General features: G+C 35.7%; 2 protein-coding genes across 4 annotated transcripts in view; both read right to left on the bottom strand.

The window, feature by feature from the left end:
- Nucleotides 1-15,071, bottom strand: Prx6a (Peroxiredoxin 6a). Of its 3 annotated transcripts, none has more exons than XM_019049354.2 (6): nt 14,864-15,071; nt 4,727-4,823; nt 4,065-4,221; nt 3,367-3,587; nt 2,220-2,292; nt 1-1,429 (listed from the first exon to the last, which is right to left on the bottom strand). In XM_019049354.2, exons 2-6 carry the CDS (start codon nt 4,807-4,809, stop codon nt 1,298-1,300), a joined length of 666 nt encoding a protein of 221 aa, XP_018904899.1. In that variant the 5' UTR covers nt 4,810-4,823; nt 14,864-15,071; the 3' UTR covers nt 1-1,297. The 3 variants fall into 3 exon arrangements, with proteins under 3 accessions (XP_018904899.1, XP_018904900.1, XP_018904898.1); XM_019049355.2 differs by lacking the exon at nt 14,864-15,071 and adding an exon at nt 5,976-6,015; XM_019049353.2 differs by lacking the exon at nt 14,864-15,071 and adding an exon at nt 5,824-5,969.
- LOC109035644 (uncharacterized) overlaps nt 7,529-25,774 on the bottom strand; it is a 24,387-nt gene continuing 6,141 nt past the window's right edge. Inside the window, exons 5-6 of the mRNA XM_072302498.1 lie at nt 18,814-21,731; nt 7,529-12,843 (exon numbers count right to left, since the gene is read on the bottom strand). Coding sequence (XP_072158599.1) covers nt 9,738-12,843; nt 18,814-21,713 — 6,006 coding nt within the window. The 5' untranslated portion in view covers nt 21,714-21,731 and the 3' untranslated portion in view covers nt 7,529-9,737. The remainder of the gene's footprint in view (nt 12,844-18,813; nt 21,732-25,774) is intronic.

Here is a 25,774-nt window from a genome sequence, read left to right on the forward strand (position 1 = left end):
TAAACTTTAAAAAACATTTTATTGAGTTTCAGAAGTAGAATTGAAAAATATTAACAAGTAAATGCACGAAAATAAATGCCTCCAATAACTTAAAATTACACCTCAACATCAAATTTTTGTACTGTAAAATTTTATAACAGAAATTCCAGCACATAGTGCATAAATTTACAAAACGCAAAAAATAAAAAATAGATATAGGAAAGTGAAAAAAAAAAAATAACAAATGCTTATTGATAATAAAGTTATGTGAATGGCACCATGAAAAACGGAGTACATGACATGTTACTACTCTATGCTGAGTGCCTGAGTCGAGTGAAAGAGACTTGAAAGAGCGATTCTTCAGATGTAAAGAGGGCTTGTTTTTTGTCCCTTAAAATTTTTTCTTTGAAATCATTTTAAGTAAGTGATATGACACCTTCAAGTTTTTTCAAAAAAGTTCCTCTAAAAATATAGTCCTCCTTAAAATGGCTCAATCACAAATTGGTCATAGAACAAAATAGTTTTATTTCGGTCTAAAGAATCGTTCTCTAAAGTTCCTGTCATACCCTACTTTTTAAAATTTTTATGGTAGAAAAAAGAATTGAAAAGTAAGCTAGAGTAAGAAAATAAAGGATTTAGGATACGAAAACTTACTTCAACATCAAGGTCGTAAGTGTTGCAAAAATAAAATATCAATAATTTAAATCTGAATGATCATTATCATTTAAAAGCAAAATTGTTCCAACTAGGTACTCAGTTTTACAAAAATGGCATAGATCATTAAAAGCGTATTTTTGTTGTGGATCGGTCAAGCCAAATGGGTAGATCATAAGATTTTGTATCTTTCTTTAATGCGATCATAATTTTTAAGGACCAAATCAGGACTCACCAAACGGATAGAAGATGGAGTTCTGGCAAACATTGGAGCTAAAAGTAAATTCTAAAACACGTAGGATTGAGAAATAACCTGATGCAGAAGATGGCATCCAACAAGCATCAATTTCAAAATCCTTACCTCGAATCTTTCCCCGCACGATTATGCTAGCCACCATTCAGCGCTCATGTTCAGCCAATCAACAACGAAAATACGCTTTAAGGAAAATTCAAGGATTTAAATCGATAACTTTTGACATGATTTAAAAATTTTCCTTCCATGAAAATTCAAATTCGTTGTTTTATTTTAATTTATAAGTTGGTTCAAAAGTCCTAAGAAATCATATGATTTCTGTACTGTAGCGGTGACCTTACACATGACTGCATTGCAAATAACAAGAAAGAAAAAAATTAAGTGAATATTTTTATTTTAACTCCTGCCTACCTATTCAGGTTGTCTTACCATTCTCAGATATCCTTTGTTGGATGGTAAGGGGTAGGTGTCAAAATCATAATTATAGACATTTTTCGCATCTTCATCACTGACTGTTGGTTGAATAACACACTTGAATCCATTCTGAAATAACAAAATCAATATGATTATGGTGGATCTGCACCCAAGGCAAACAAAAATGTAGATATATCGAAGAAACTTTGCTAGATCAATGGCTACACTTTAAATTTTGGCAAAAATTATGCCTTGAGATCTATTTTGTCACCTTCCAGCCACAGCATCACAAGCGCCGTTTGTTAAACGTCTCAAACTTTTTGATTTTCTGCAGAAAAACTAACGATCAGAATCACTCGAAATTTTTACCTGATGTATTTTTCATCATCACTATTGATCCCCAGAAATTTCATACAAGTAAAAGCAACATTTTTAAGGAAAAAATTAAAACAATATTAACCGTTCTGGCCTCTGAAGATAAGTTTTTAGAAAAGTAGCCGGATTTACAACGTGACTTAGGCCGCAGAATACATTTTTCAGAAGTGGAAAAAAATGACTGACTTTTATAAATTTTTATCCATCTTATTCCTTCTACACATGCCTGATACAATAGTGTCTGGATGAAAAGGATTTGTGCCCCATTCAAAGAAAGAAGAAGAGTTGAAAGTTGAAGCGAACAAAAATTTATTCTGCCAAGGCACAGCTCATAATTATTAAATTAGAGCACAACTTTACTCCTTCCAGTAGCACAAAAGTGAATTAAGTTGCTTGTAACATAAACTTTCAAACACTAGAGAGCATTTTCAATCAAAACATTAGCGATAGAATTTTCTGTTCAGGACCAAAAAAAAAAAAGTTCATTAAAAGTATAGAAAAAACTTATTTCCTGAACTGAAGCTGTAGAGCATATTCAACTCACCTTCCAATCAGCTGGAGTCGCTACCTGATGGCGGTCCGTTAATTGCAAGGAGTCAACTAGCCTCAGAATCTCGCTGTAAAAAAACGAAACATAATTGGTAATTAAACAAAAACAACTATTCATTAATTTAAATTTCCTTCCACGTAAAAGTTGAAACTGTGTTTTAAAGGTTATTTACTACAATAAGGTTAAGGAAATCTGCAAGAAATGAGAGCAGATTTGAGATTTGACAATGTGCGTAAAATAAAGAATTTTTTAGAGATACGGAAAATGACCGTTCTTGCAGTCTGCAGATTGTTGCGAAGGTTGAGCGAATCCTAATTAGGGTGGTAGCAAAATATTTGAAAAAATACTCAAGTATTAGATGGATCGCATTTAGCAAAAAGGAACCAGCGCAATTACAGTGTTGTTAAAATGTTGCCTCTTCATAATTATCTAAAACATATCACAAAATAGCAAATAGTTTTTGCATCCCATCAAAAAATTGTTAATTTTAAAGGGAAATAATTGTGTTAATTTTAATACTGTACATATATTTAGTATTTTTAAAAGAAAAGAATTTGCACCATTTTAAAAACACTGTAATCACGCTGGTTCCTTTTTGCTAAATACGATTCAGATAAGGATCAGTGTTTTAAGTCTAATACATCTTTCCATTTTTAATCAACCACTAGGGGGCTCTGCCCCCTGGCCGCAACGCGGCCCATCCCCCAGGGCGCTGCGCGTCCCCAAAAGCTGCTTTGCGGCCAGGGAGATCGTCGAAATTGCCCGTTGACGATTAATGAACAAATAATTTGAATTGAATAACACAATGATGTTTCAAAGAAAAATGTCCCGCTAAACAATATTCAATGACTTTCTCCTTAATCTTGACTTTTGATTCTTTTTTTGGAAGTCGACCTTGACAGGGCCACATATAGCTGTCCATGACTAAACAAAGGCCTCTAAGAGTAAAACCCCACTCTATTAAAACTATGACCTTTGAACTCCCCTTCCTCACACCTGCCCATCGACCATCTTACTCCCCATCCTCACCCCATCCATCAAGCGTCTTAAAAATGATTTTATTAGAATAAAGAGGACATAAACTGTCTTGGCAGATGGTACTTTCCATCAAAATCCGCAAAAACAAAATGGTAGAGCTTACTCAAAGTTTCGACCGGAGGATGCAGGATATAGTATACTAGCTCTCAATTTCTTTCGAGGATCAATGACAAAAACAGCTCTGCAGGTCAACGGTAGGCCATCTTTGCTCTTCTCATCAGGGTCCAGCATGTTAAGATCCACTGCCAATTTGCGAGAGACGTCGTCAATGATCGGGAACGGAAAGTTTCCTTCATGTGGTAGGTTACCATAAGCCTTGATGTCCTGATACCCAAAGTAAAAAGGGGAATTAGTTTAAATAGCAATTTTAAGATTGATTTTATGTCAGATATTGTAATCCAACCGTGAAACTAGAAAATCCTTTAGTAAATTGCCTCCATGTACAGCAGAAGGTACCTTGGCACCCTTTCCAGGAGAGCGATATTTGCTCAAGTTAGGCCGAAAATTCTTTCAGGAGAAGGAATTTCATTGAGTTAATGTGCCAAAAATCAATTTTTAAGTTTTCGAAAACTTATTATAATGCAATGGCTTTGCGCTTCTGACTTGGAAATTACAATTTTTAGTCCCTTTTATGAAATGGTCTTTTTCTTCCTTTGCTCGTCACTTTAAAAAGAATGAAGCAAATCGGACATTTTGCCTTGAGGCTTTGGAATTTTGTTGGGAGGCAAAAACAGCAGAATGCGGCATACGGCCTGCATTTTGAAACTGTTAGCCGACCTGCAAGAAAAGAGGCTAACTTACCTTTATCCAGGACTTGTGAGTGGATACAGCATCACACGATAACGCGATTAGCTTGACCTTCCTTTTGGCAAATTCTGGATGCAAGGTGGCGGCTCTAGCCAGCTCAGTTGTGCAGACAGGAGTAAAGTCTGCCGGGTGTGAAAAAAGAATGCCCCATCTAAAAAGAAAAAGAATGATTTCTGAGGATTTTTTTCTTTCAGAAAACTAAGTTCATTCAAACATCAAAGATTTTATTATTTTAGAATGCCCATAAAAAGAACCTCAAAGGATCATTTGATTACAATACGACATGAATTTCTTGCTTTTTTGAAGTCTTTCCCTTCCCTTATGCTCTGCTAAAAAAGTTCTGCAGATTTTTAGTAAAAATCAAGACCAAATTTAGAGCAAGAAAAAAAGCTTACTCGGTAAACTTTTGTAAACTTTTGATAACTTTCAGGCCTTTTAGACTCGCAGGCAGAGCAATTTCAGCTCATCGAGTGTCATAACATTTACAGTCCATTTCCCTGATTTCTACAAAATACATTCAGATGGTTCATTTTTGAGACAAAGGGCAAATCTCCATCAGTCCTCCACATTGATTGCATAACATTGCACCCATTCTTCTTCTCCAGTTCCCCAAGGGAAACAATCGATATTCAACCTATATAATGAAAGCAACTTACGAATCACCCAGCCACTCGTGAAATGTGATAGGACCATCGGTGGTTTCAGCCTCGAAGTTTGGAAAGATATCGCCAAGTTTCATGGTTGCCCTTGATTCTGATTGAGTCAAAGAAAAAAAGATGTGTAAATATCTTTGAAATTAGCAGTTGGTACAATCTGACCTCAGTTGCATAGAGAAAAAAAGGAGGTGTTTGCATTTCGGGCATCTTGGATTTTTTTGATGATGTAGGTCAGTACAGCGACTTTTATCATCAATTTTCTCAGAAATGGTGTAATTTATGGAAAAAAGTCTTGCCATAAAAAGTGCTTGAAATTATATCATGAGTTGATTTAAGCAAAAAAAATGGGACATTATGGTTCGTTTTTCATACTTCGAATTCCGGATTTCTCTGGCCAGGTTGTACCGACCTACGTCACAGGGTAAACAAACCTCAAGATGCAAACACCTCCTTTTTTCCTCTATGCCTCAGTTGTAGTTACCTGAGACTGAGGTGAACCTATAGCAGAAGTGAACAAACATCAAGATACCTAGGTATCAATCGTTTTTCATACTTTGCAAAATTACTGACATTAGGTACTTCAAGATTGAAAGAAAAATCAATTTGTCATGCATGGATGCATATTTCAGCTGATTATTACTCTCTCATAAAACCTGGAGTTGTCTGAATGAGAGACTTTATCGTTCAAATTTACTAATATTTTACTTCGCATGCTTACATCTCTACGGTAAGGTTTATATTTGTGAGAGGAACAGTTAACCCGTAACTCTTTAGGTGATGAGCCCGTGTCTGGCCGAAAACTTAAGCGAAACCCCGAGGTACTAAATTAGGCAAAATCTGTTGGATACCTTGATGTTTACCTCCATTGTAGATTCACTTTCACTTTAAGCACAGTGCGCATTTGACACATGGTTTTAAGGTTGTTTCATCGAGTAAAACCTTATTAAATTAAATGAAAGTGTATGGTAAAAATCCAAAATTCCCGGTTGATAATGATGTTGGAGGGAAAAATGATGGCTTATCAATAATGGATTGAAATAAGTAGTAAAAAGTGCAACAGTATAGCAGATCAGTCTCTTCGAAGAAGATATTCGTACCTGAAGAGCACCAAGATATAATGCACAGATCTGACGGGAAGATGTAATATGTAATCAAGAATTTGAAATTTTCAAATTCGAGGGAAAGAATTGACACCTAATACTACATGTGCCGGCTAAAAACTTTCTTCGTTGAATGGTCGGCTACTTACTTTTCTTGGAGCACTTGAGCAGAGATTCAAAACAAACAAATTGGTGATAAAGTTTACCCTCCCAACCGCTAGAGAGCAGTCATACGTATATTGAAAGCGCTAAATTTAAAATGCCGGGCCTGCGACGGTCGAGCGTCTAACCTCCCCCCCTGCCCACGAGGACCGATTTTTTGATCAATCGTGCTGAGGAGGTGTTTCATTTGAGCAAGTCGCGGGCAATGTTCTATAAAAGCTTATCATTGATTCAGATTTGATCCATCAATTTCGCACAGAGCTAATTTATGTACATTATTATCCTTCTGGTAGTAGACACATGGAGTACCTATGAATGGTGAGACCATGAGCCAAAATATCGATGACTGAATAAAAAATGCGTTTCGTAGACCTTGAGAGGAAAATTAACCTGTAATTTCTACTGAAATAATCTGTGAATTTTTTCCATTCTCTGCAAAATCACACAAAAATGCAAGTTTTGCAAAAAGAATTGTCATTAATTTTCCTTTCAGGTGATTACAACTATTAGGTGATCGGAGATATTCAAATGTTACAATTGGAATACTAATTTTTCTCATTTGGTCATCGATATCTCGGTTTGGACAACTTTTTATTTATTGTTGAAGAGGATACTTTATAGTTGGTGCATAAAACTTGGGATTTTTCTTTATCTTTGAGAGGATAGTCTCTGAACATTTCGGACCAAATTCATTAAATACTCTCAAGGAAAAATTATGTACTACAGAGGGAGCAGAAATTTTGAATCACTTTGATCAAGATAATATGAGTATCTTCAGCACTTCAGCGTCACTACCGAATTCTTTCCATCATACTTGTCAAAATGTATGGAAGGAGGTATTTCTTTAACCTCTTTGTGCACTAATTGTCCATATGTGTGTCAGGGTGGCAATTGTTACGCTTTGTCCTAAGAAAGAAAATTTCAAGAAAAATAAGGATTTGAAATTTTACGGTGGAATTTAATGAAATTTTCCCGTGAAATTTCAGGTACGTGATGAACTGTAACATAAGATTTCAAGGGCGATGTCAATAATTCTCATTTTAATATTTGCAGGAAAACAAAGCAGAGAAAAATATTTCAGTAAAAATATTCATTCAATTTTCAACGCCTACGTAACAGGTGAGGTGAAACTGCAAAAACACATAACTTGGTTTCTGTCATTGCACATTTCTGATCACATTCAACTCATGGAAACTATTCTGTCAGGTAGTGCTGAAAAAGTAGCATTTATCTTCATTTAAATCCATGTAAATATTCTAATTTAATTGCAAAATCTGACAAACTTGCTTTGAAAGGATAGTCAATCGAAAATGTTGTAAAGAATTTTGTGTAAATTTGTTTTGCTCCTTTAAAAATATTCTCTAATACCTACCTCACGTCAAGAAATATCAATAGTTTTTTTTAAAAAAAATTAGGTTGTGAGAAAATTTAAGACTCTTTATTAAAGTTGAATCTTTTCGTAGCCTCACATGAGATTTGTGCCGCTTTGCGATTGCACTTAGAGACGGATAGGCAAAGGAAGAAAATAAAAAAAAACAACTTAATGGGTGAAAATGGAATTGATATACTTGAGAGCAAACGAAACAAAAATCAAGAATAAAAACATGCAAGAAAAGAAAAAAATTACACAAATCATTGAAAAAGACGATGATGTCATGTCGAGAAAAAAACATTCATTAAAACTGCATTCACGACATAATACAAAAAAATACACCAAAAGGTTTCCATGGCATTCAAAATAACAGGGCATTAAAGTTATGAAAAGAGAGCTACTCCTGTATACTAAAACGAAACATGAGAAAGAGTTTAGAGTATTCTTATAGTAAAAAAATACCTCTTTTTGAGACAAAGAAAAAAAAATGAATATGTGACAAGTTACACACAAGGGAACTCAAGGGAACTCTGAGAAAGTTACTGGTTAGATGCTGTGAAAAATACTGCAAAAGGAACAAGACATTAATTCCTATAAGGAAAAGGCCCACTAAAGAAATCTTATTTCAGCCGAGAGATTGATTTTGGATATTGGAAGACGCATGCACTTCTTAGATGACCCACTTGGGCATCTTTAAAGACATCAAAATCTTAAAACTCTTCGACCAATCAAAAAATTGGAGATTTCAAACTATATGTCCATCCATCTATTGGCCCTCTGTAAAAATTCTTAAACTACACAGATTACAATTCAATAAAGCTACACTGTATCATTAAAGTGGTTCAAAATGAAAGTTGCAGAGGGGTCGATTTTCTACGGATAAGCTTATGTTTCTTACTTCCTTACAATTCAGTTTTAAAATTGGAGCATGATTGGTTAAAATGCCATCAGAACCAGCCTATCAAAAAAATATTTTTCATTTCAAATTCCAAAAAATAATTTGAACAATATCACGTTATTATTAGCATATTTAAGTATCCTAAGCACCTCTGTTTGAGTTCTTATTTACATGGTCCGGTAACAACTGAAGATGCCCTGAAAGTTACGCCTGTTAACGGAATATTAACAAAACAAAAGAAATAGTTCCTGGAGATCACACCAAATAAATTGGCTGACATTTCAAGTGTGATGGAAGATCCGCTGCATTGATTCTTTCATTAAATTTCAATGTAAGAACAAAACAGCAGATCTTTTGGCGTTCTTTAAAAATTCACCACGACTTTTAGTAAAAATGTTCAACTAACTTTGGAAAATGTATGGCTTTGAAAGGAAATATGAGAAGCTTGAGTCAAGACCTGATGGTATATCAACAAACAACAATTTTCATTGCAGTCACATCACAATTCTTTATGGAGGAAGAGATTCTGACAACGCTGCATTTAAAATTTTCAATAAAATAAATACTTAAATGATGATAATAAATAATAAAAAATATTATGAATAATAATAATCATAATAAAAAATATTATGAATAATAATAATCATAATAAAAAATATTATGAATAATAATAATCATAATAAAAAAAATCTTTAAAATACAACAGTTTATCATTTTTTGAGTTTTCTAAATAGGGTTGAAAAAAATCGTACACAGTTCATAAAAATTCTGAATCAGTCCTTTCTTGTGAGCATAATTCATTCGTCCATTTCATAAAAATAAAATCTGACAAGAAAATACAATAACTCGCATCACCAAATATTCTGCTTATTACCTAGTATTTTTGCAAGATAAGATTCACGGTGATTTATCTCACGGCCCGGTCGGGATGATAAAAACATATTTGTATACTACAGGAAATAGGTCTAAAGTAAATAGCTTGCAGTTGCGAGTTTAGAAAATCGATACGAAAATTCAAAAGCAAAATACGCAGAATTAACATTTGGATACCTACTGAAAAATTATCGTTTTCAACAAGAGAGTTGAATGTTGAATGAAACAAGAGTACTTTTCTATTGCAAAGTCTTGATTTTTTTTTTTTTGATTTTTTCTTTTTTCTTCTAGGTCCGAGTGACTCCAGAAATCAACATGTGCAGGTTCAAGGCATTTTTTAAGAAATCATTAAACCTTGAAGTTTGCCTTGTTTTGAAGCCTATTTAATATGATGTTGAATGATAGAGGGGCCACAGTCCGACCATAAGATAGATTACTTTATAAAGTATTTCAATGAATTGAAAGCTTTTGCTGGAACTATGTACTATTATTTCAAACAGAATTATACGTTCACAGAACATACATAGGATATAAATAATAAAATAAGAGGTGCTGGCTGAACTTGATGCCTAGAAACTGAATAAATATCCAATTCTTGACGCATTTTCAAGCCTTAAGACCCTTAATTTTTTGTTCTAGTCTTCTAGCAATTTTTTTGTGCCCATTGGCCTCTGCCACTTGCAGCAGAGTTTGACTTTCAGCGTTTCTTGCACCAATAACAGCATTCAAATCATCCGGTTTGAGGCCATTGAGAATGTTCATGACTTGAAAGTCGCCAGTTTTCATACTTACGAAAATTTGATGAGTCGTTAGGAGTAATTTCTTTGTGTCTTCATCTTGCGTTATTTCTAGTGCTGTTTTATTTTCCCTGTTGAGGATGTTGTAAATGGCTCCAGTCTGCAAAAGACAGGAGACAATTCTTTTGTTTGAAGCGACATGTAAAGGTGCTGTACCATTTACTGTGACTGCATTGACAATACCTCTCGCTGCTCCAGGACTTAAACCAATTGCGTTGGCAACGATGGCTTTGACCACTTCCAGGTTTCCCTTGGAGGCAGCTATGTGTAATGGAGATGTCCCTTTGTTTGTTACTAAACAGTAGTCAGCACCTTGTTTCAAAAGAAACTTAGCAATCGCTGCAAGGTCTTTTGAAATTGACCAGTATAATAACGTACCACCTCCAGAAACATCTCTAGCGTTCAAAACAGACTTATTTTTTTTCAAAATTCTTGAAATTTCTTCCACTGAGTCCGAGCAGTTTTTCACTATTTCAAAAAGACTTTCAAGAGACTTAAATAAATCTTCAATGCTCTTATCTTTTGCTGAGGATAAGGGCGTCTTGTTATTTTTATCTTGGATGTTGAAAATGGCTCCGTTTTGCAATAAAAGTTGGACGACTTGCATATTATTGAGTTCTGTTGCTATTTGCACCGCTGATGATCCTTGTGATGTTGTGGCGTTTATGATTCTATTGCTTTTGATTGGTTCAAGTTTGTTCACATGTTTCAAAAGCATATGAATAAGGTCCTCATTGCCACTAGCTACAGCAATGAGCAAAGGATTGCCTTTGTTGGTTCCTAATTCTACATTTGCTTTGTGTTTCAACATTAAGTTGACGATATTACTATTACCACTGTGCACAGCCATGTAGAGAGCAGTCACACCGTCTATATTCCTAGCATTTAAGATGGCACCTGCCTGAACACAACACTCTATTTGGTATGAGTCGTTCCTGGCTATCGCACTGAACAGTTTGTTGTTTAACTCCAACATTGTTATCAGTTTTGCATCTTTCGCTACCATAGCAAACTTTAAGGGAGTACTGCTGCCCTTCGATTCTGCATTGTAATAAGCTCCATGACTAAGCAAAATTTTCACCAAGTCCTTATCTAAAGCATGGGCCGCCACATGTATGGGCAAGATACCATTTTTATTGGCAGCGTTCGCATCAGCACCGTAATCCAACAATAACTCTACTAAATCTAGACATTTAGATTTAACGGCGACATAAAATGGTGTATTACCTTTTTCACTTTCTCTGATGTTGGGATCCGCATTGTATCTCAAGAGCAATTTCACCATTTCGTAATTTTCTCTCCCTACAGCACTGTGTAGTGGTGTCAAACCTTTGGAGTTTTGTACATTTGCATCAGCTCCAAGACGCAAGAGTAACAAGGCTAGAGACATATTATTTGTGGAAGTTGCATAGAATAAAGGAGTCTTTTTGCCATCCCCACAAACTGTATTTACATGACCACCATGCTCTACGAGGAGCTCAATAATTTTGTCCTGATTTCCGACGGCTGCAACGAAAAGCGGAGTTCGATTCTTATCGTCTGTTTTATTAGGATTTGCTCCATTTTGTAGCAAGATTTCTACAATACGGCGATGGCCCTGGAGGACTGCCTTGAGTAAGGGAGTTCCACCACTAGATGATCTTGAATTCACATTCATTTTTGGAGCCAGGCACTCTACTACGCCGACCCACTCGTTTTCGACTGCTTCATGCAAGGGCTTGAAAGAGGCAGCACAACAACCTTTGGCTTTGACATCAGCACCATTTTTAATCAACCACTCTGCAATATTCCCCTTATCGTGAAGAAAAGCTTCTTGAAGTGGAGTATGGAAGTACGGGTGACCACCGAGATCATCAATGTGAGTGCCTTTTCCAATGAGAAGCTTGACAATATCCAAATGGTTCTTTAAAATTGCTAGCATAAGGGGAGTATCTCCTCCATTTGCAACTGGGTTGATTTCAATTCCTTCGATGTTTAGAAGAGCTTCAACAGCCTTAGTTTCGCCATTTTGCGCTGCAAGATGCAGCGGTGTCCGCCCTGTTTCAGTGCTCTTAACATTAACATTTGCATTGGCCTTCAGAAGCATTTGCAGTGTTGGCATAGACCCACTTTGTGCTGCATTATGCAATGGTGTATATTTTAAGCTAGATTGCGCATTAACGTCTGCACCTGCTTCGATAAGAATCTTGGCAACATCATCAGCTCTACAGGATGCGGCCCAGTACAATGGTGTAATATTTGATCCAATATCAACCTTAGTTTCTGACCTCTTCATGCCAAACTCACTGTAATCTGAAATGACATGTGCACCAGCATTGACATTTGCGCCCTTTGCTAACAGTACTTTTGCAACACTAGCGTTATTAAATTTAGCTGCTAAGTGCAAGGGTGTTTCTCCTTGAAAGTTCTGTACATTAACATCAAGTCCTTTGCTAATTAAAAACGAAGCCATGCGAGCGGTTCCACCTTCAGCTGCAGCATGCAGGACTGAGTCCCCTCGCGAATTCCTGGAATTAATGTCTGCACCCATGTTCAACAAACTATTCGTAAAACTTAAGTCATCAAGGGCCATTGACACTTCTAATGGGGTTACTTCTTCATTGTGTGATCTTAAGTTTATGTCCACTCCTGACTGGACTATTGCTTGAATCAGAGGAAGGTCCTTCCACATAGCCGCAAAGTGAATTGGAGTTGCTCCCTCGCAGCCAGGGAATTCCTGGCTTAGATCACAGCCTGATTTAATTTTTCTCAGTATTTGTTTTCTCATGATCTTCCTGACTTCTGCAGCCTTCCTGCGGGAGAGCTGTTTAATGCCAGCAGCTTTATTTTTTAATTCTTGGTCTAATTCTCCCAACATTGTAGTGAGGAGAGTTTTTCCTTTCAGTCGTGTTGATTTTAGTAGTTTCTGTGGATCACTAAAACACAGAAAAAACTAACTTAATGTAAAGTAAATTAAAGTGGTCCAATCCTAGTGAACTAGAAAATACTTGGATCGCACTTAGCAAAAAGGAACCAGCGTGATTATAGTGTAGCAATGTTGCTTCTTCATAATTTTCTAAAAAATCTCCCAGAAAAGCAAATGGTTTTTTCTTCCCACCAAAAAATGGTTTACTTTAAAGGAAAATAATTGTGTAAATTTGAATACTGTACATATATTGAGTATTTTTAAAGGAACAGAAGAATTTGCTCGGTTTTGAAAACACTGTAATTGCGTTGGTCCCTTTTTGCAAAACGCGATCCATTTTAAATCTATTTTTCATAATTTTCTTTGAATGGATTACATTTTGCAAAAAGGAACCATAGAGCATTTTAATGTTGCTAGGATTGTGCAACTTATATATACATTCTTTGCAATAAAATGACTGAAATCATGCAAAAATTTAAATTTACAAAGATAATTTTCGTTTAGCATTCATAGTTTATTGGGAGTAAAGATAAAACTTGTCTAGATGAGCAGTTTATATTTGCAGGGTAAAAAATTTGCACAGTCTTAGCGACATTGGAATGCTCTTGATTCAATTTTGCAAAATGCAATTTAAATATTCATTCGAAGTGACACGTCTGCAGCAATGGAGAGCTTGGGTCTCTTTTACATCTTAAGATGCTATAATGTTTCTGAAAATTTGGTAACCAGTTCCAAAAATGGCTGATTGTAATAATTGACATTGAAAGGGAAGAGGAGGTTTACATATCTAAATAATCACTGAAAGACCTTCACAAGGGCATAGAGAAAAAAAAGGAGGTGTTTGCATTTCGGGCATCTTGGAATTTTTTGATGACTTGATGATGTAGGTGGGTACAGCGACGTTTAGCGTGAAGGGGACGTCGCTGTACCCACCTACGTCATCAAGTCATCAAAAAATTCCAAGATGCCCGAAATGCAAACACCTCCTTTTTTTTCTCTATGTCACAAGGGTTTAATTTTCAAGGGTGGAGAAGAAAATAAATTGGCGTCATATATATTTTTGCTCCACATGAAATCCTTTGCCACCTTCATTCTTGCCTTCAGGTTCATTGTGAAAGTGAGGAGAGTCAATATCTTTCCTCAGCTTCGTAAGTCCGAGAACTCTACATAAATAGTAGTTCTAGTAGCAAAACAGTGCACAAAAATACCCCCAAATGATTCAATGAAAAACACACACAATTCATACAATAAAACGTGAAGTAATGTGAGATATACCTGATGGTGAAGAGACTTGTTTTGTTCGAGAATAATAGCATTCATAGCATGATTCTGATAGTGAAAAATAATTCAATCAATTAGACATGAGCCTCTTAGTTTATGGACACAATCCTACGTAGGATGATGGAGTATTTGAAGCTTGTATTATTTAAGTTGGCAGTTGTTCACTTGACATTTGCAGACGGCTGTGTTGTCATCAACTATGATAGCAATCAAATGTAAAATGAAACTGCGGCGCATAAGTGCCTACAAAGATCCGTCAACAACGCACAGTGGTAAAAATTGAAAAACCTTTCAACTTATCTGCCTCAGGCAATTCCTGGCACTTTGTTGTCTGAAGTTAACAGGTGACAGTTTTCTAATGTAGAGGGCTAGTATCAAAATTCTGAACATTCCGAGCAAATCAGGTCAAAACCAAGGCCTGATTAGGTATGGAATGACCCCTAACCAGGATGCGGATGTTCTATTGATGGGATGTATGCATTTGAAGCTATTACTTTGGCTTGTCAATCCATCAAGGTTCGTACCATTATATCTCCTAATCTTGCTGCGCCCATTTCTCTGAAGGGTCTTCATACAGGTGTGGGAGAAATAGGACTAAGCACTAGGTCCCAGTTGGTACCCGGCTTCTTCTATAGATCAAGCAATTATGGCAAATATGACCCAGGTGATAGAACCTGGCAGCATTTAATTAAAGCAAGTGCATTGTCCTCATGCAGCTAATTTCTAGAGAATGAGGGAAGGATACGTACCAAAATATGGATGAAAGATTTGAAAATTGGAGGGATCCAGGAGTACTTAGAGTCTTTCCAAAGAACTTCAGTTGGGAAAAGAAGATGAAATAGCTGACAATCTAGCGTAAAATGAGTGCAGTTTGCAAATTTCACAATATCTTGGTCACTTTGATGAATTTCCCGAAAGGAAAACAAGGAAAACACGTGCAGCGGAAAGTAAAAGATTTCTTTTCCAGTTCGAAAGCCGGAAAACGATCTTCCCGGCCATTGACCAATAGAAAGGCTAAAAAAAGTAAACAGACAACTCTGCTCTCTAGCGGTTTATGGTAAGAACTAATTGGTCGCGCGTAATTTAAATTCACGCTCTTGATTTTATAGAGCGCTTCCGGATACCCCTCCCTCCCGTCTCTAACACCTCCTCTCCCTCCACCGGCTGGTTTTCAATCTCACTCAACAGGGTCATCCGAAACATTAAGCTAACGAAAATATTGAACATTCCTGGGAGAAGAGGGAGGAAAGATAAAGATTTAACCCCCTCCTGAGTGAGTCCACTTACCTGGATAATTTTCAACGATGACTAGTATTGATCCTCATGCAGCATTCAAAATAGCAAATAGAAAAAGGGGGAAAATGATGTGTCAATGAAACATGATTATTTCCTGACAAAAATTACCATTTTCTGGGTCCACGATCAATGACTACCCAGTTTGCAAGAACGCATACGATTCACTTAAACATGGGTATACAAAGCTGAATAATTGATAGCTTATCTTGAGGCAAAGAAAAATCACATCGGACTCAGCGTTATAAGTTTGATTTCCTATCTAATATTTCAGCTTTTCTCAAAAATATGTAAGTAACAGGGTATGAGAAGATTATCTAATTGTACTGGAATTTCACAGTCTCATGTTCAAGTAAATTAATATTTGCCACTCGGCTAGGTACATGCTTTTGTTTTGCCAAATTGCCATTTAACAGAAGAGGTCAGCTTATTTATGTGGAAGATACGTCGGTGTATTGCAACAACATGATCTAGCTACGGTCAGTTGATTTGAAATACTTGTAACTTTTGTTCCCAGTTGAGAGCTGATTATCAAAACCCTCAAGGATGAGTAAACCAAGAGGCAAACTTTGTTACAATGTAATAAACATCTCCTTTGCATGACATCCTTTCAAAAGGATTATAAAATTGAAACTGAGGAGCTCAGAATGTAGCTAAGTCCACAGACTAAATATGGTAGCAGTTTTTTGCTCATTTCCTGCTTGTAAGAGAGATAGAGAAATATAAAGAGGTTTTTGCAATGAATCAGTTTGCGTACCGAAACACTATTTTCATAGTCAACAGCTATTCTAAAAAATATGTAAGTAACATGGGATGAATATATTATCTAATTGGACTGGAATTTCACAGTCTCATGTTCAAGTAAATTAATTTTTGTCACTCGGCTTAGTACTTGCTTCTGTTTTACCAAATTGCCATTTAACAGAAGAGGGCTCTGTTGGCAGAATTGGACGAAAATGGTTTCTACACAACCAATTTTCAATATATACTCCTCGTTTGATCGGTTTTTTTATGAAATATCAATGATAAGGAAACTAAACACATACTTATCTCAAGAGCAGGTTTCTAAAAACTTTACTCCTACAGTTTTATTTTTGGAAGATTGGCTCACACCACCATTCTTTGTATAAAGGGCCCTTAGCCAACCTTGCATGCATTTAGACTCTTTCAAAATTGCACTTAAAGCAAAATTTCACAATAACAAGCCTTTTTCTTTTAAGGATACGAGTCTTGATCACAAATAAAATTGGTCACAAAATACCGATTTCTTTTTGAAAACTCCAAATGCAATTTTCTTAAAACATAGGTAGTTTCGGCATGAGAACCATTTTTACACACGATGCCCTATAATGGAGATCAATTTACTTGAAGTGGCCAACAATAATAGATGTTAGAGACTAAAAAACTTTCAAAGAGAATGTCAAGTAAGTGAGTAAACCAATGTTACAACAAAAATAAAATTTTATTTACTTTCTTATACATTGAAAATAAATGGTATAAGAGTAGGCACTACATTATAAAATGGATCAGTCTCTGGTCAAAATAATAAAATTATTTCTTATTTTGTGATTTTCATTTCAAATTTTACTGGCAGTAAGACTGCCTCCTCCTTTTTGAGAAAGTGATAAAATTAATTGAAACTCATCTTTACTGCTTCTAAATATCCTTTCAAAGGGATTTGTTGGTAGATTTCTGTTTCATGTCTGTAATTAGCTACTCAATCAGGCAAGCCAAAAAAACGTTATTTGATACGTTCTTTCTTAATAGACTTTAAATTATTTCAATGTTAAACTTCCCCTGATATTACCTAATCTGAGGACACAAAAAATACAAAAACCAGGGAACTATTCCATACCCTGGGTCTGAAAAATTGCTCATCCTTGGCTTTAAGATAATTTGAAAAAAGAAGAAAATCACTGAATATACTGAATCCTTCAAAAAATCCAATAGAAAATAATAATACGGGATGTCCTGAATCAAATGGCGGAAACTTAAAGGAACGATTTTTCAGACTGCAATAAAATTATATTGCTCAATGACATTTCCTTTGTTTGAACCATTAGAGGAAAGAGGAAGGAGTGTGGCCTCTTGAAATTCTTTAAAAAAAATTGATATTTTTGAATAGTAGCCCTCCGAAAAAATTGATTTTTTTTTTTTAAATTTTAGCGAAAGTTATCAACCGAATTTATGTGAATTTTGGTTGATAATTTGGTTGGACAGGACATATTCTTACCCTCTTTATCACTTTTCTAGAGACAAAAAAGTGAAAACTGAAAGCATGATGGGAAGGGGCGAGTTTAGAGAGGCCTTCCTTATCAATATAACCTTCCTTTAAAAGGCTCAAATGATAAAAAGTCAAAGGAAACGATAGATAATCTTATTTTGGTCTAAAGAATCAATCGCTAAAGTTTTTGCTATTCTATTTGGGCCACTCAGTAGTGACAATTCTAAACAAAATAGTCCATGAAATTACAGAAAAAAACAAAGGAAGCTTCCTGGTGGTTACAGACAAAATTCCTTAAAACTTACAAAAAGAACTGTTGTTACAGGCTTAAATATAATAGTAATGAGGAACAAAATAATAACTTGGATAACTGGTTGAATACATGTAGAAATTCTCTCATTTTAAGGAATTCCTTGAACAAACAAAGAATCAATATGTTAAGATTCTTTATTCTTGAGATTTGAATATCTCAATATTGAGGCTTTCATTCGTGAAATTTAATAATAAAGAATAAAAATAAAATAGATGGTTGCAGAAAGAAATCATAGAATTCTTTGGAAAATAATAACAAAATTAGGAACATGAAATTAAAAATTACTTTCCTCCACAAACATAACGAAGAATATAGGTAAAAAACAAAAGAAAAACTTTTATAACTTATAGCATACCTAAAAGCTAAGAGTATATAAATTTTACTTTCAAGAATTGAATTAACAAATCTTGAGTCATCATAATTAGATCTTTTGATCCACCAACTAAACTAATATTTAAGCTTACATTTATGAGATCAAGTAAACAAATATTAAGTACATAAAGCAGCAACAAAAAGGAATGTACAAAATAAAAAATTTTCACTTCAATATAAAAAAAAAATGCAACCAGAGAATACAAGAAAGAAACTCCAGTTTCATAAAATGGAAGATTTGTGCCCTTACGGGTTGCTTATGACTTAATCTTAATTTCAGGAAATAGCTGAGTAAATACATTGTCATCTCGATAAGCTCTCTAAATCTTAGGATTCATTTCTCTGCTCTCAAATTTATATTCATAAGATTTAAAAAATAAAACATTTATCAGACAAAGCAAAATCACAGGTAAAGAATAAAAAAAAAATATCATTCCAAAATTCAGTTTTAAATCAAACAAAATTTGATGCAAATTCAAAATTTCAACGTTTTTTCCTAGACCATTCTAAACTTCAGTAAGAAAGTTTGAGCGACTTTAGTGCTGCCTTTCGCTTGCATTACTTTGAGTAAAGACTGCCCTGACTTATTTTGCGCACCAGCAACTGCTTTAAACTCGTCCACTTTCAAACGGTCAAGTAAGTTCAGTACACTGGAGTCACCATCAGTAAGTTTCTCAAAAAGTAGTTGAGTCGTCAAGAGTAATTTTTTCGCCTCTGCGTTGTCTATTAAGTCAAGAGCCGTACGACTTTCTCTATTACGGATATCATACTTGGCTCCAAACTGCAGGAGACACGAGACAATTTCTTTGTTCACAGCAACATGCAAGGGAGCAGAACCATTTACTGTGAGAGAGTTGACAATATCTACTGCTTTTTCTTTGCTTACACTGGCTGCTTTTGCCACAATGGCTTTGACTACTCGAGTGTTTCCCTTAGAGGCTGCAATATGTAATGGAGACGTACCTTTGTTTGTTACAAGACAATAATCAGCTCCTTGGTTCAAAAGAAACAAGGCGATCTGTGTGAGGCCTTTTGAAATTGACCAGTAAAGCGGGGTGCCACCACCAAAGGAGTCTCGGGCATTCAATACAGATTTATGCGCTCTCAAAATTTGTTCAACTTCCGCTACTGAATCCGGGTAAGATTTCACTAGATTGAAGAGGTTTTTAGCAGCCTCAAATAAATTCTCAATATTTTCATCTTCTGTTGCAAGCAGAGGTGTCTGGCCTGCTTTGTTCTCCAGGTTATATACAGCTCCGTTTTCAAGTAAAAGTTTTACAATTTGCAAATTATTTTTCAGTGCTACCTCATGTAAAGCTGTTACACCATCGGATGTTGTGGCATTCAGTATGAAATTCTGCTTGATGAAGTTTTGTTTCTTGATGTACTCCAGGAGAACGTGCGTTAGTTTCTCGTCGCCACTGGCTACAGCGATGAGCAAAGGGTTGCCTGATTTTGTTCCCAATTCAACATCAGCATTGTGTTTCAACAATAAGTTGACAGTATCCATGCTTTTACTCTGAACTGCCTTTAAAAGGGCAGTAGCGCCATCCGCATCTCTAGCATTTAAAATAACCCCTGCTTGGATGCACTCTTCGGTTTGCTGATAGTTATTTTTAGCTACAGAGTTTATTAGTTTGTTACACAATTCTAATGTTTCAATAACAGTTGTATCAGTTGCTGTCATTCCAAAAACACTGCCTTTTGCAGCTTCTGAGCTTACATTACAGTAGGCTCCATGGCTGAGCAAAATTTTCACCATGTTCCTGTCTCCGGCCTGAACTGCGACTTGAATCGGTAGAACACCACTTTTATTAGGGGCATTCACATCAGCACCGAACTCCAACAGTTTTGCGACGAGTAATTGGAATTTTGACTCAACAGCAATGTACAGAGGCGTTTCACCAGCACGATTTTTACAATTTACATTGACTCCTAGCCGCAAGAGTGAAATCACTACTTCAATGCGATTGTTTGAGACTGCATGGAGCAGAAATTTTTTCTGATATTTTTTGCTGTACTTGTCTCCGGAAATGACGTGAGCACCATACTTAACAAGTAACTCAAAAATGTCTTCTTGTTCTGATGCTATAGCCTTGTCAAGAGGCGTATCAAAATCGTTGTCTTCTAGATCAGGATTGGCACCGTTCTTCAAAAGAATTTCAACGATATGCTTATTACCCTGGTAAATTCCTTCCGTCAAACAAGTCCTAATGTCAGAAATTTCGTCCACATCGACTTTGGAGGCAAGGCACTCCACGACGCGGGTCCAACCTCTCTCAACAGCTTCATGTAAGGGCTTGAAATACTCAGCACAACAGCCTTTCCCTGTGAGATCTGCACCATTTCTTATCAATAACTCTGCAGTATCCTCATTTCCTAGCTCATAGGCTAATTGGAGAGTTGTCATCCAGGAATGATGTGGACCAGTCTGATTATCAACAGGAGCTTTGCCTTTGCTTATCAGAAGTTCCGCAATTTCTGGACGATTGTAGTGAATTGCAAGAGACAGTGGAGTGAACCCTAGGGCAGAGGCTGAGTTGGTTTCAATCCCTTCCACGCTCAAGAGAGTTTCGACTGTCTCCCTTTTACCTTCTTTGGCTGCAAGATGAATCGCCGCCTGCTGACCCTCTATAGTTTTGGCATTTACATCGGCGTTGGCACGGAGAAGCATTCGAACCATTTCCGAATATCCACCTTGCGCAGCTGATATTAGAGGCGTCCATCCATGACTTGTGCAAGCATTCACATCTGCGCCGGCTTTAATTAAGACGTTGGCAACCTCGGTGTTATCAAAAGTTGCGGCATAATACAACGGGGTAACATTTTTCGTGATCTGAGACGATTTGCCATCATACAAACCATAATCCATGTGTCCTTTGGCATTGATAATGGCACCTTTCGCCAAGAGTAACCTTGCAATTTTTGCGATTGAGAACATAGCTGCATAATGCAAAGGTGTCTCTTCCTGATCATTCTGTACATTGACGTCAACTCCTCTGTCAAGGATTAGTTCAATCACATCTAGAAAATTATTTTGGATTGCCAGATGAAGCACTGAGGCTCCATTGACGGCTTTTGTTTGAATATCAGCACCATGATGAAGTAAGCAATTAAATATCGCTAATTCTTTCCGACTTACGCTTAAAGCCAGTGGAGAAGTTTCAATGTCAGTTGCTCTTTTGTTTATGTCCGCTCCACTTTTGACTAATTCTTCAACGAGACCAAGATCTCCCCACAAGACTGCGCAAAGGAGTGGAGTGTCTCCTTCCCGTGAAACCACCTGATTCAAATCACCACCCGATCGAATGAGTGACAATATTTTGCGTCTCAGCAATGCCCGACCTTCAGCTGATTGACTGGATGGAATTTTGTTTCTTGATCGTCCAGGGCTCATGGTGATCTAATTTCTTATCTGAAAATAAAAAAAAAACCTTGAAAATTCTCTTATTTGTTGTCTACTATAGTGAAAACAATGTAAATATGGTAGTTTTTCAAGACTTTCATACAGCCACATAAAAAAAAAAAAACTTTTTAACATGCATATAAACACCTATTTGGGGGTAAGGTTTACTACAGCGTTGATGAGTTTTTTGAAGACTTTTTCCCTTTGATGAGCATCCAGCTCATTGTATTTAAAACTGTTGCGATTTTCAGTTCTTTAATTGTACGGCCTTGGCATGTATGTTTCTGTGACGTAATATCATTTTTCACTGATTTATTCTTCTTTCTTTTAATGGCATGCAGCTGCCAACTACTGTCTCTACTTACCAGCACATACTTAAATTCACAGCAACTTGATGAAGAAAGCTAAGTGTCGTTAAAGCTTGGTAGAGAACAACTAATGGATGGGCATCCAGGGCCTCTCAGGTGATTTTCACATGGACTTTATAAAAAATTCACATCCTCCTAATTTGGAAGCAGGAAACTACATAGAGTACTTTAGGATTTCTCTTTTTAATGAAACACGTTTCCTGCACCATATCTCACTTTAAAAAATTACACAGGTTACAAGTCTGCAAAAAAATTTTATTTTGGTGATATGATGGTTGGTTCGTGTATAATTTTTAGCACCAAGTCCGAAAATGATCTCAGTTTTTTCTCTACATCCACCTACTTACTAGAAAATTAAGATTTTCCTGAAAACAGGCTTTCCCAAGGAAAATTCAATTTTCTGAGAAATTGGTGCCTGTTGGAGACAAACCATGGCCATTTTCGGACTCAGCATTCTAAAACACTAATTTGAGCAACATCTAAGAGGTTAACTGAAACTTTGGACCTCTATTATCCAGGGAAACCGTTTGTGCAAAACAAATTTTCATTCAGTAAGTAAAGTTTCCAAAATTTAAAATTTAAAAATGTCCTTGATGGAAGTGTTTACTAAGCTCAACGTAAAAATCAGGTTGCTGACCTTAACTACCTAAATTTGCCATTTTTCAGTGGAAAAGGTCTGATTTTAAATAAGCATCGAGACACTCTCATACAGTTAAATAGAAGCCTTCTAGGCGACTATTTTCTATTACTAGTCTAAAAGAAATTGAATTAAACCTGTCTAATTCTTTTCCTCCTTAAAATGAAAGTATTCCTTTGAGTTTCCTCTATTGATAAGAAAAGATTATGCAAAATCCACTACAGGACTCTACACCCTACATTGCAAGCCAAGAACTATGGAGATAGTTACATGTCGCTGTTATTTCATATGATGTTCTTCATGATGTTCTGATCACAATAACCGTTAAAGATCATCTTTCTAGGTGACAATTTTTATAAAAATAGGGCTAGAAAGTAAGTTTTCAAGAATTTTTACTTTCAGAAAAAATTCACCATCAAATGGATGATCAAGGAAAGCCCATCTTTGCTCGCCAGTCCAGAAGATAAAATAGACTGACAAACTATACTCCTCTGCATGACCGTGAAGCAAGGTCTGTCATCATGTCATTGACTTTGTGACACAGACTTTACGGATTCAACTCAGCAACAATGCCATAGGTATCTCTGGAAACATCAACAAGTAAAAATTCTGAAAAATTAACTTTTCAGCCCCCTAATTAGCACATAAAAAGGATTTGTAAGCTCATTGTGCTCATAAGGTCATAAAAAACATCACATCAAAAAATAACAAAATTTAGCCAATATTGAATTCTTTGGTCCAAATAAAATGGGAGTTCAAAGAAAAAAGTATGTTTCAGAAACAATTTTAAGAGGGAAAACGAAATTTAGGATACAGGTGTCTTGCAGTGAAGCAACCTACACAGCAGTGCGAAAGAGACAGGAAAAAATTTCATTTAAATGAAAAAATAGGATTCCTAATGATACTGCTAAAGATAAAAATGAGAAAAAAAGGATATGGTAAAGAAATACGAAATATAATGAGTGGACAACAGTTACAAATAAGACACTTGACCTAACAGTGGTCCAGATAAAAAAAAAACTTAAGTAAAATATGGTAAGAAAAAATTCAAAAATTCGAATTGGGCGTCAAAAAAAATTCAGAATTCAAAATTTATGATACTAAAATTTACATGAGAATAGTCTTAAAAAAATACTGAGACTTTTTAAAAATGAGAAGTAACAATGATACATAGAATCTCTGACTGGTAGAGAAAATTTAACAGACAAAGATGAAAATTCTTAGAAGTTGAAAGTAAGAAAAGGAATGAAAGGATACCTTAATCTGAGCGCTAAGCTCAGACTGGAAATAGTGCTGCAAAGTTAACTAATGTACACTGAATTTTACTGGCAATAAGAGTATCGCAGTGAGTACAAGTAAGCACTTAGAGATATATTACAGTCACATGATGAGACGAAACATGTAGGCAACTTCTGCTCTGAGAGGCAAGAACTATAAATCTTAATTTGGACATTAATATGATGATTTAACTTCATTATTATTTTAGAATGGATCAAATTATTGTATTCTAATTCTTCTTTTAAAAAATCCAAAATCTTGATGGAAACTATCCTTAGAAATGATTCTCAAGCCGCATGCAATACAATGAAGCTGCATATTTCAGAGATATTCAAATGAAAATTTGGAGGTTCTAATTGAAACGGCACATTTCTTGCCACTCTATTTCACCTCTAACTAAAAAAAAAAATTTAGTAATGAGTCTGTCTGTAAAAACAGTTATACATTCTAGCATGGTGCTTAACTATAGAAAAAGAAAATACTGTAGAAAAAATTTCTTAGAATATAAACTATTGTACACAAATATTAAAGAAGAACATTGACTTGTCTTAAATATTAAAATGACTTTGGAGGGTAGGAGGAGAGAACAGGGTGTAGAAATTTGATCACACCAAAGTTTTAGCGTCTACTTGCAGCCCTAATTTAAAATTTTTCTGCTATTCAACTCCGAAATCAGGTCAGTTTAAAGGAGCAAATGTATTAAATTCTGATTTAATTGAGATAATAGACTCACTGAAAAAATCAAAGAATCCACTTTAAGAGGGCAGCACCTATCGTTAAAAAAAAAATGAGCATGGACTGTTTGTGGAAGAATTTTTTACTTATAATTCTTCACATCTTTCTGACCAATTAAAGTATACATTTCACAAAACTTCTTCCGCATACAGTCAATTGCAAAAAATAAGGCATTGGAAAAATGAGCAAATGAAATATTAAAGTTTTTTCGAGACAAAACAATTTACAGCTTTGGGAAACGGAAATTTGAGGTGTTTCAAAGAAGAAAGTATATACTAAGGTTCCAATAACCAAGCCATAAACGAAGACATAAAAAATTCGGTGACAATTATGTGAATTACACAAAAAAAGGGGGGGGGGAGGAGGGAAGTGAGTGATAAAACAAGGACAATATTTATATGTACTTGAGTCTTGAACAGACGAGTCTTGAAAATAGAGTAAAATCACAAAAATCTTGAGGAATGCCCAACTCCCAATAAAATTAGCCTGGTAAAAATCTTGAGATTTAATGAAACTTATCTATTTTTTCCTGAATATTGCTCGCTAATTCTGCATGATCATTTACAACAAAGTGCTGCAAAAGAGTTTGACCTTTTTCATTGCACACACCAGCGACAGCTTTGAGTTCATCTAGACTTAGGCTATCTAGCACACTCATCACTGCAAGATCACTTTTAATTGTGTCTTGAAATAGCTGGTGAGTAGTTTGGAGTAACTTCTGTACATTTTCATCTTGAGTGAGTTCTAATGTTGATTTATTTTCTTTGTTTTGCACTGTATACACGGCTCCATGTTGAAGAAGACAACAAGCAATTTCTGTGTTCGACACCAAATGCAAAGGTGCTGTGCCAGCAGATGTGGCGGTATTAACAAGCTCTGCTGCTTTTTTCGGATCATTACTTGCCACTTTGTTCAAAATGGCTCTCACTATTTTTGTGTGGCCCTTGGACACGGCAATATGTAATGGCAATGTGCCTTTGTTTGTCACTAACGAACAATCCACCCCTCGATCTAAAAGAAACTCTGCAATAGCT

Source organism: Bemisia tabaci, chromosome 7 (genome assembly GCF_918797505.1).
Source record: "Bemisia tabaci chromosome 7, PGI_BMITA_v3".
NCBI lineage: Eukaryota > Metazoa > Arthropoda > Insecta > Hemiptera > Aleyrodidae > Bemisia > Bemisia tabaci.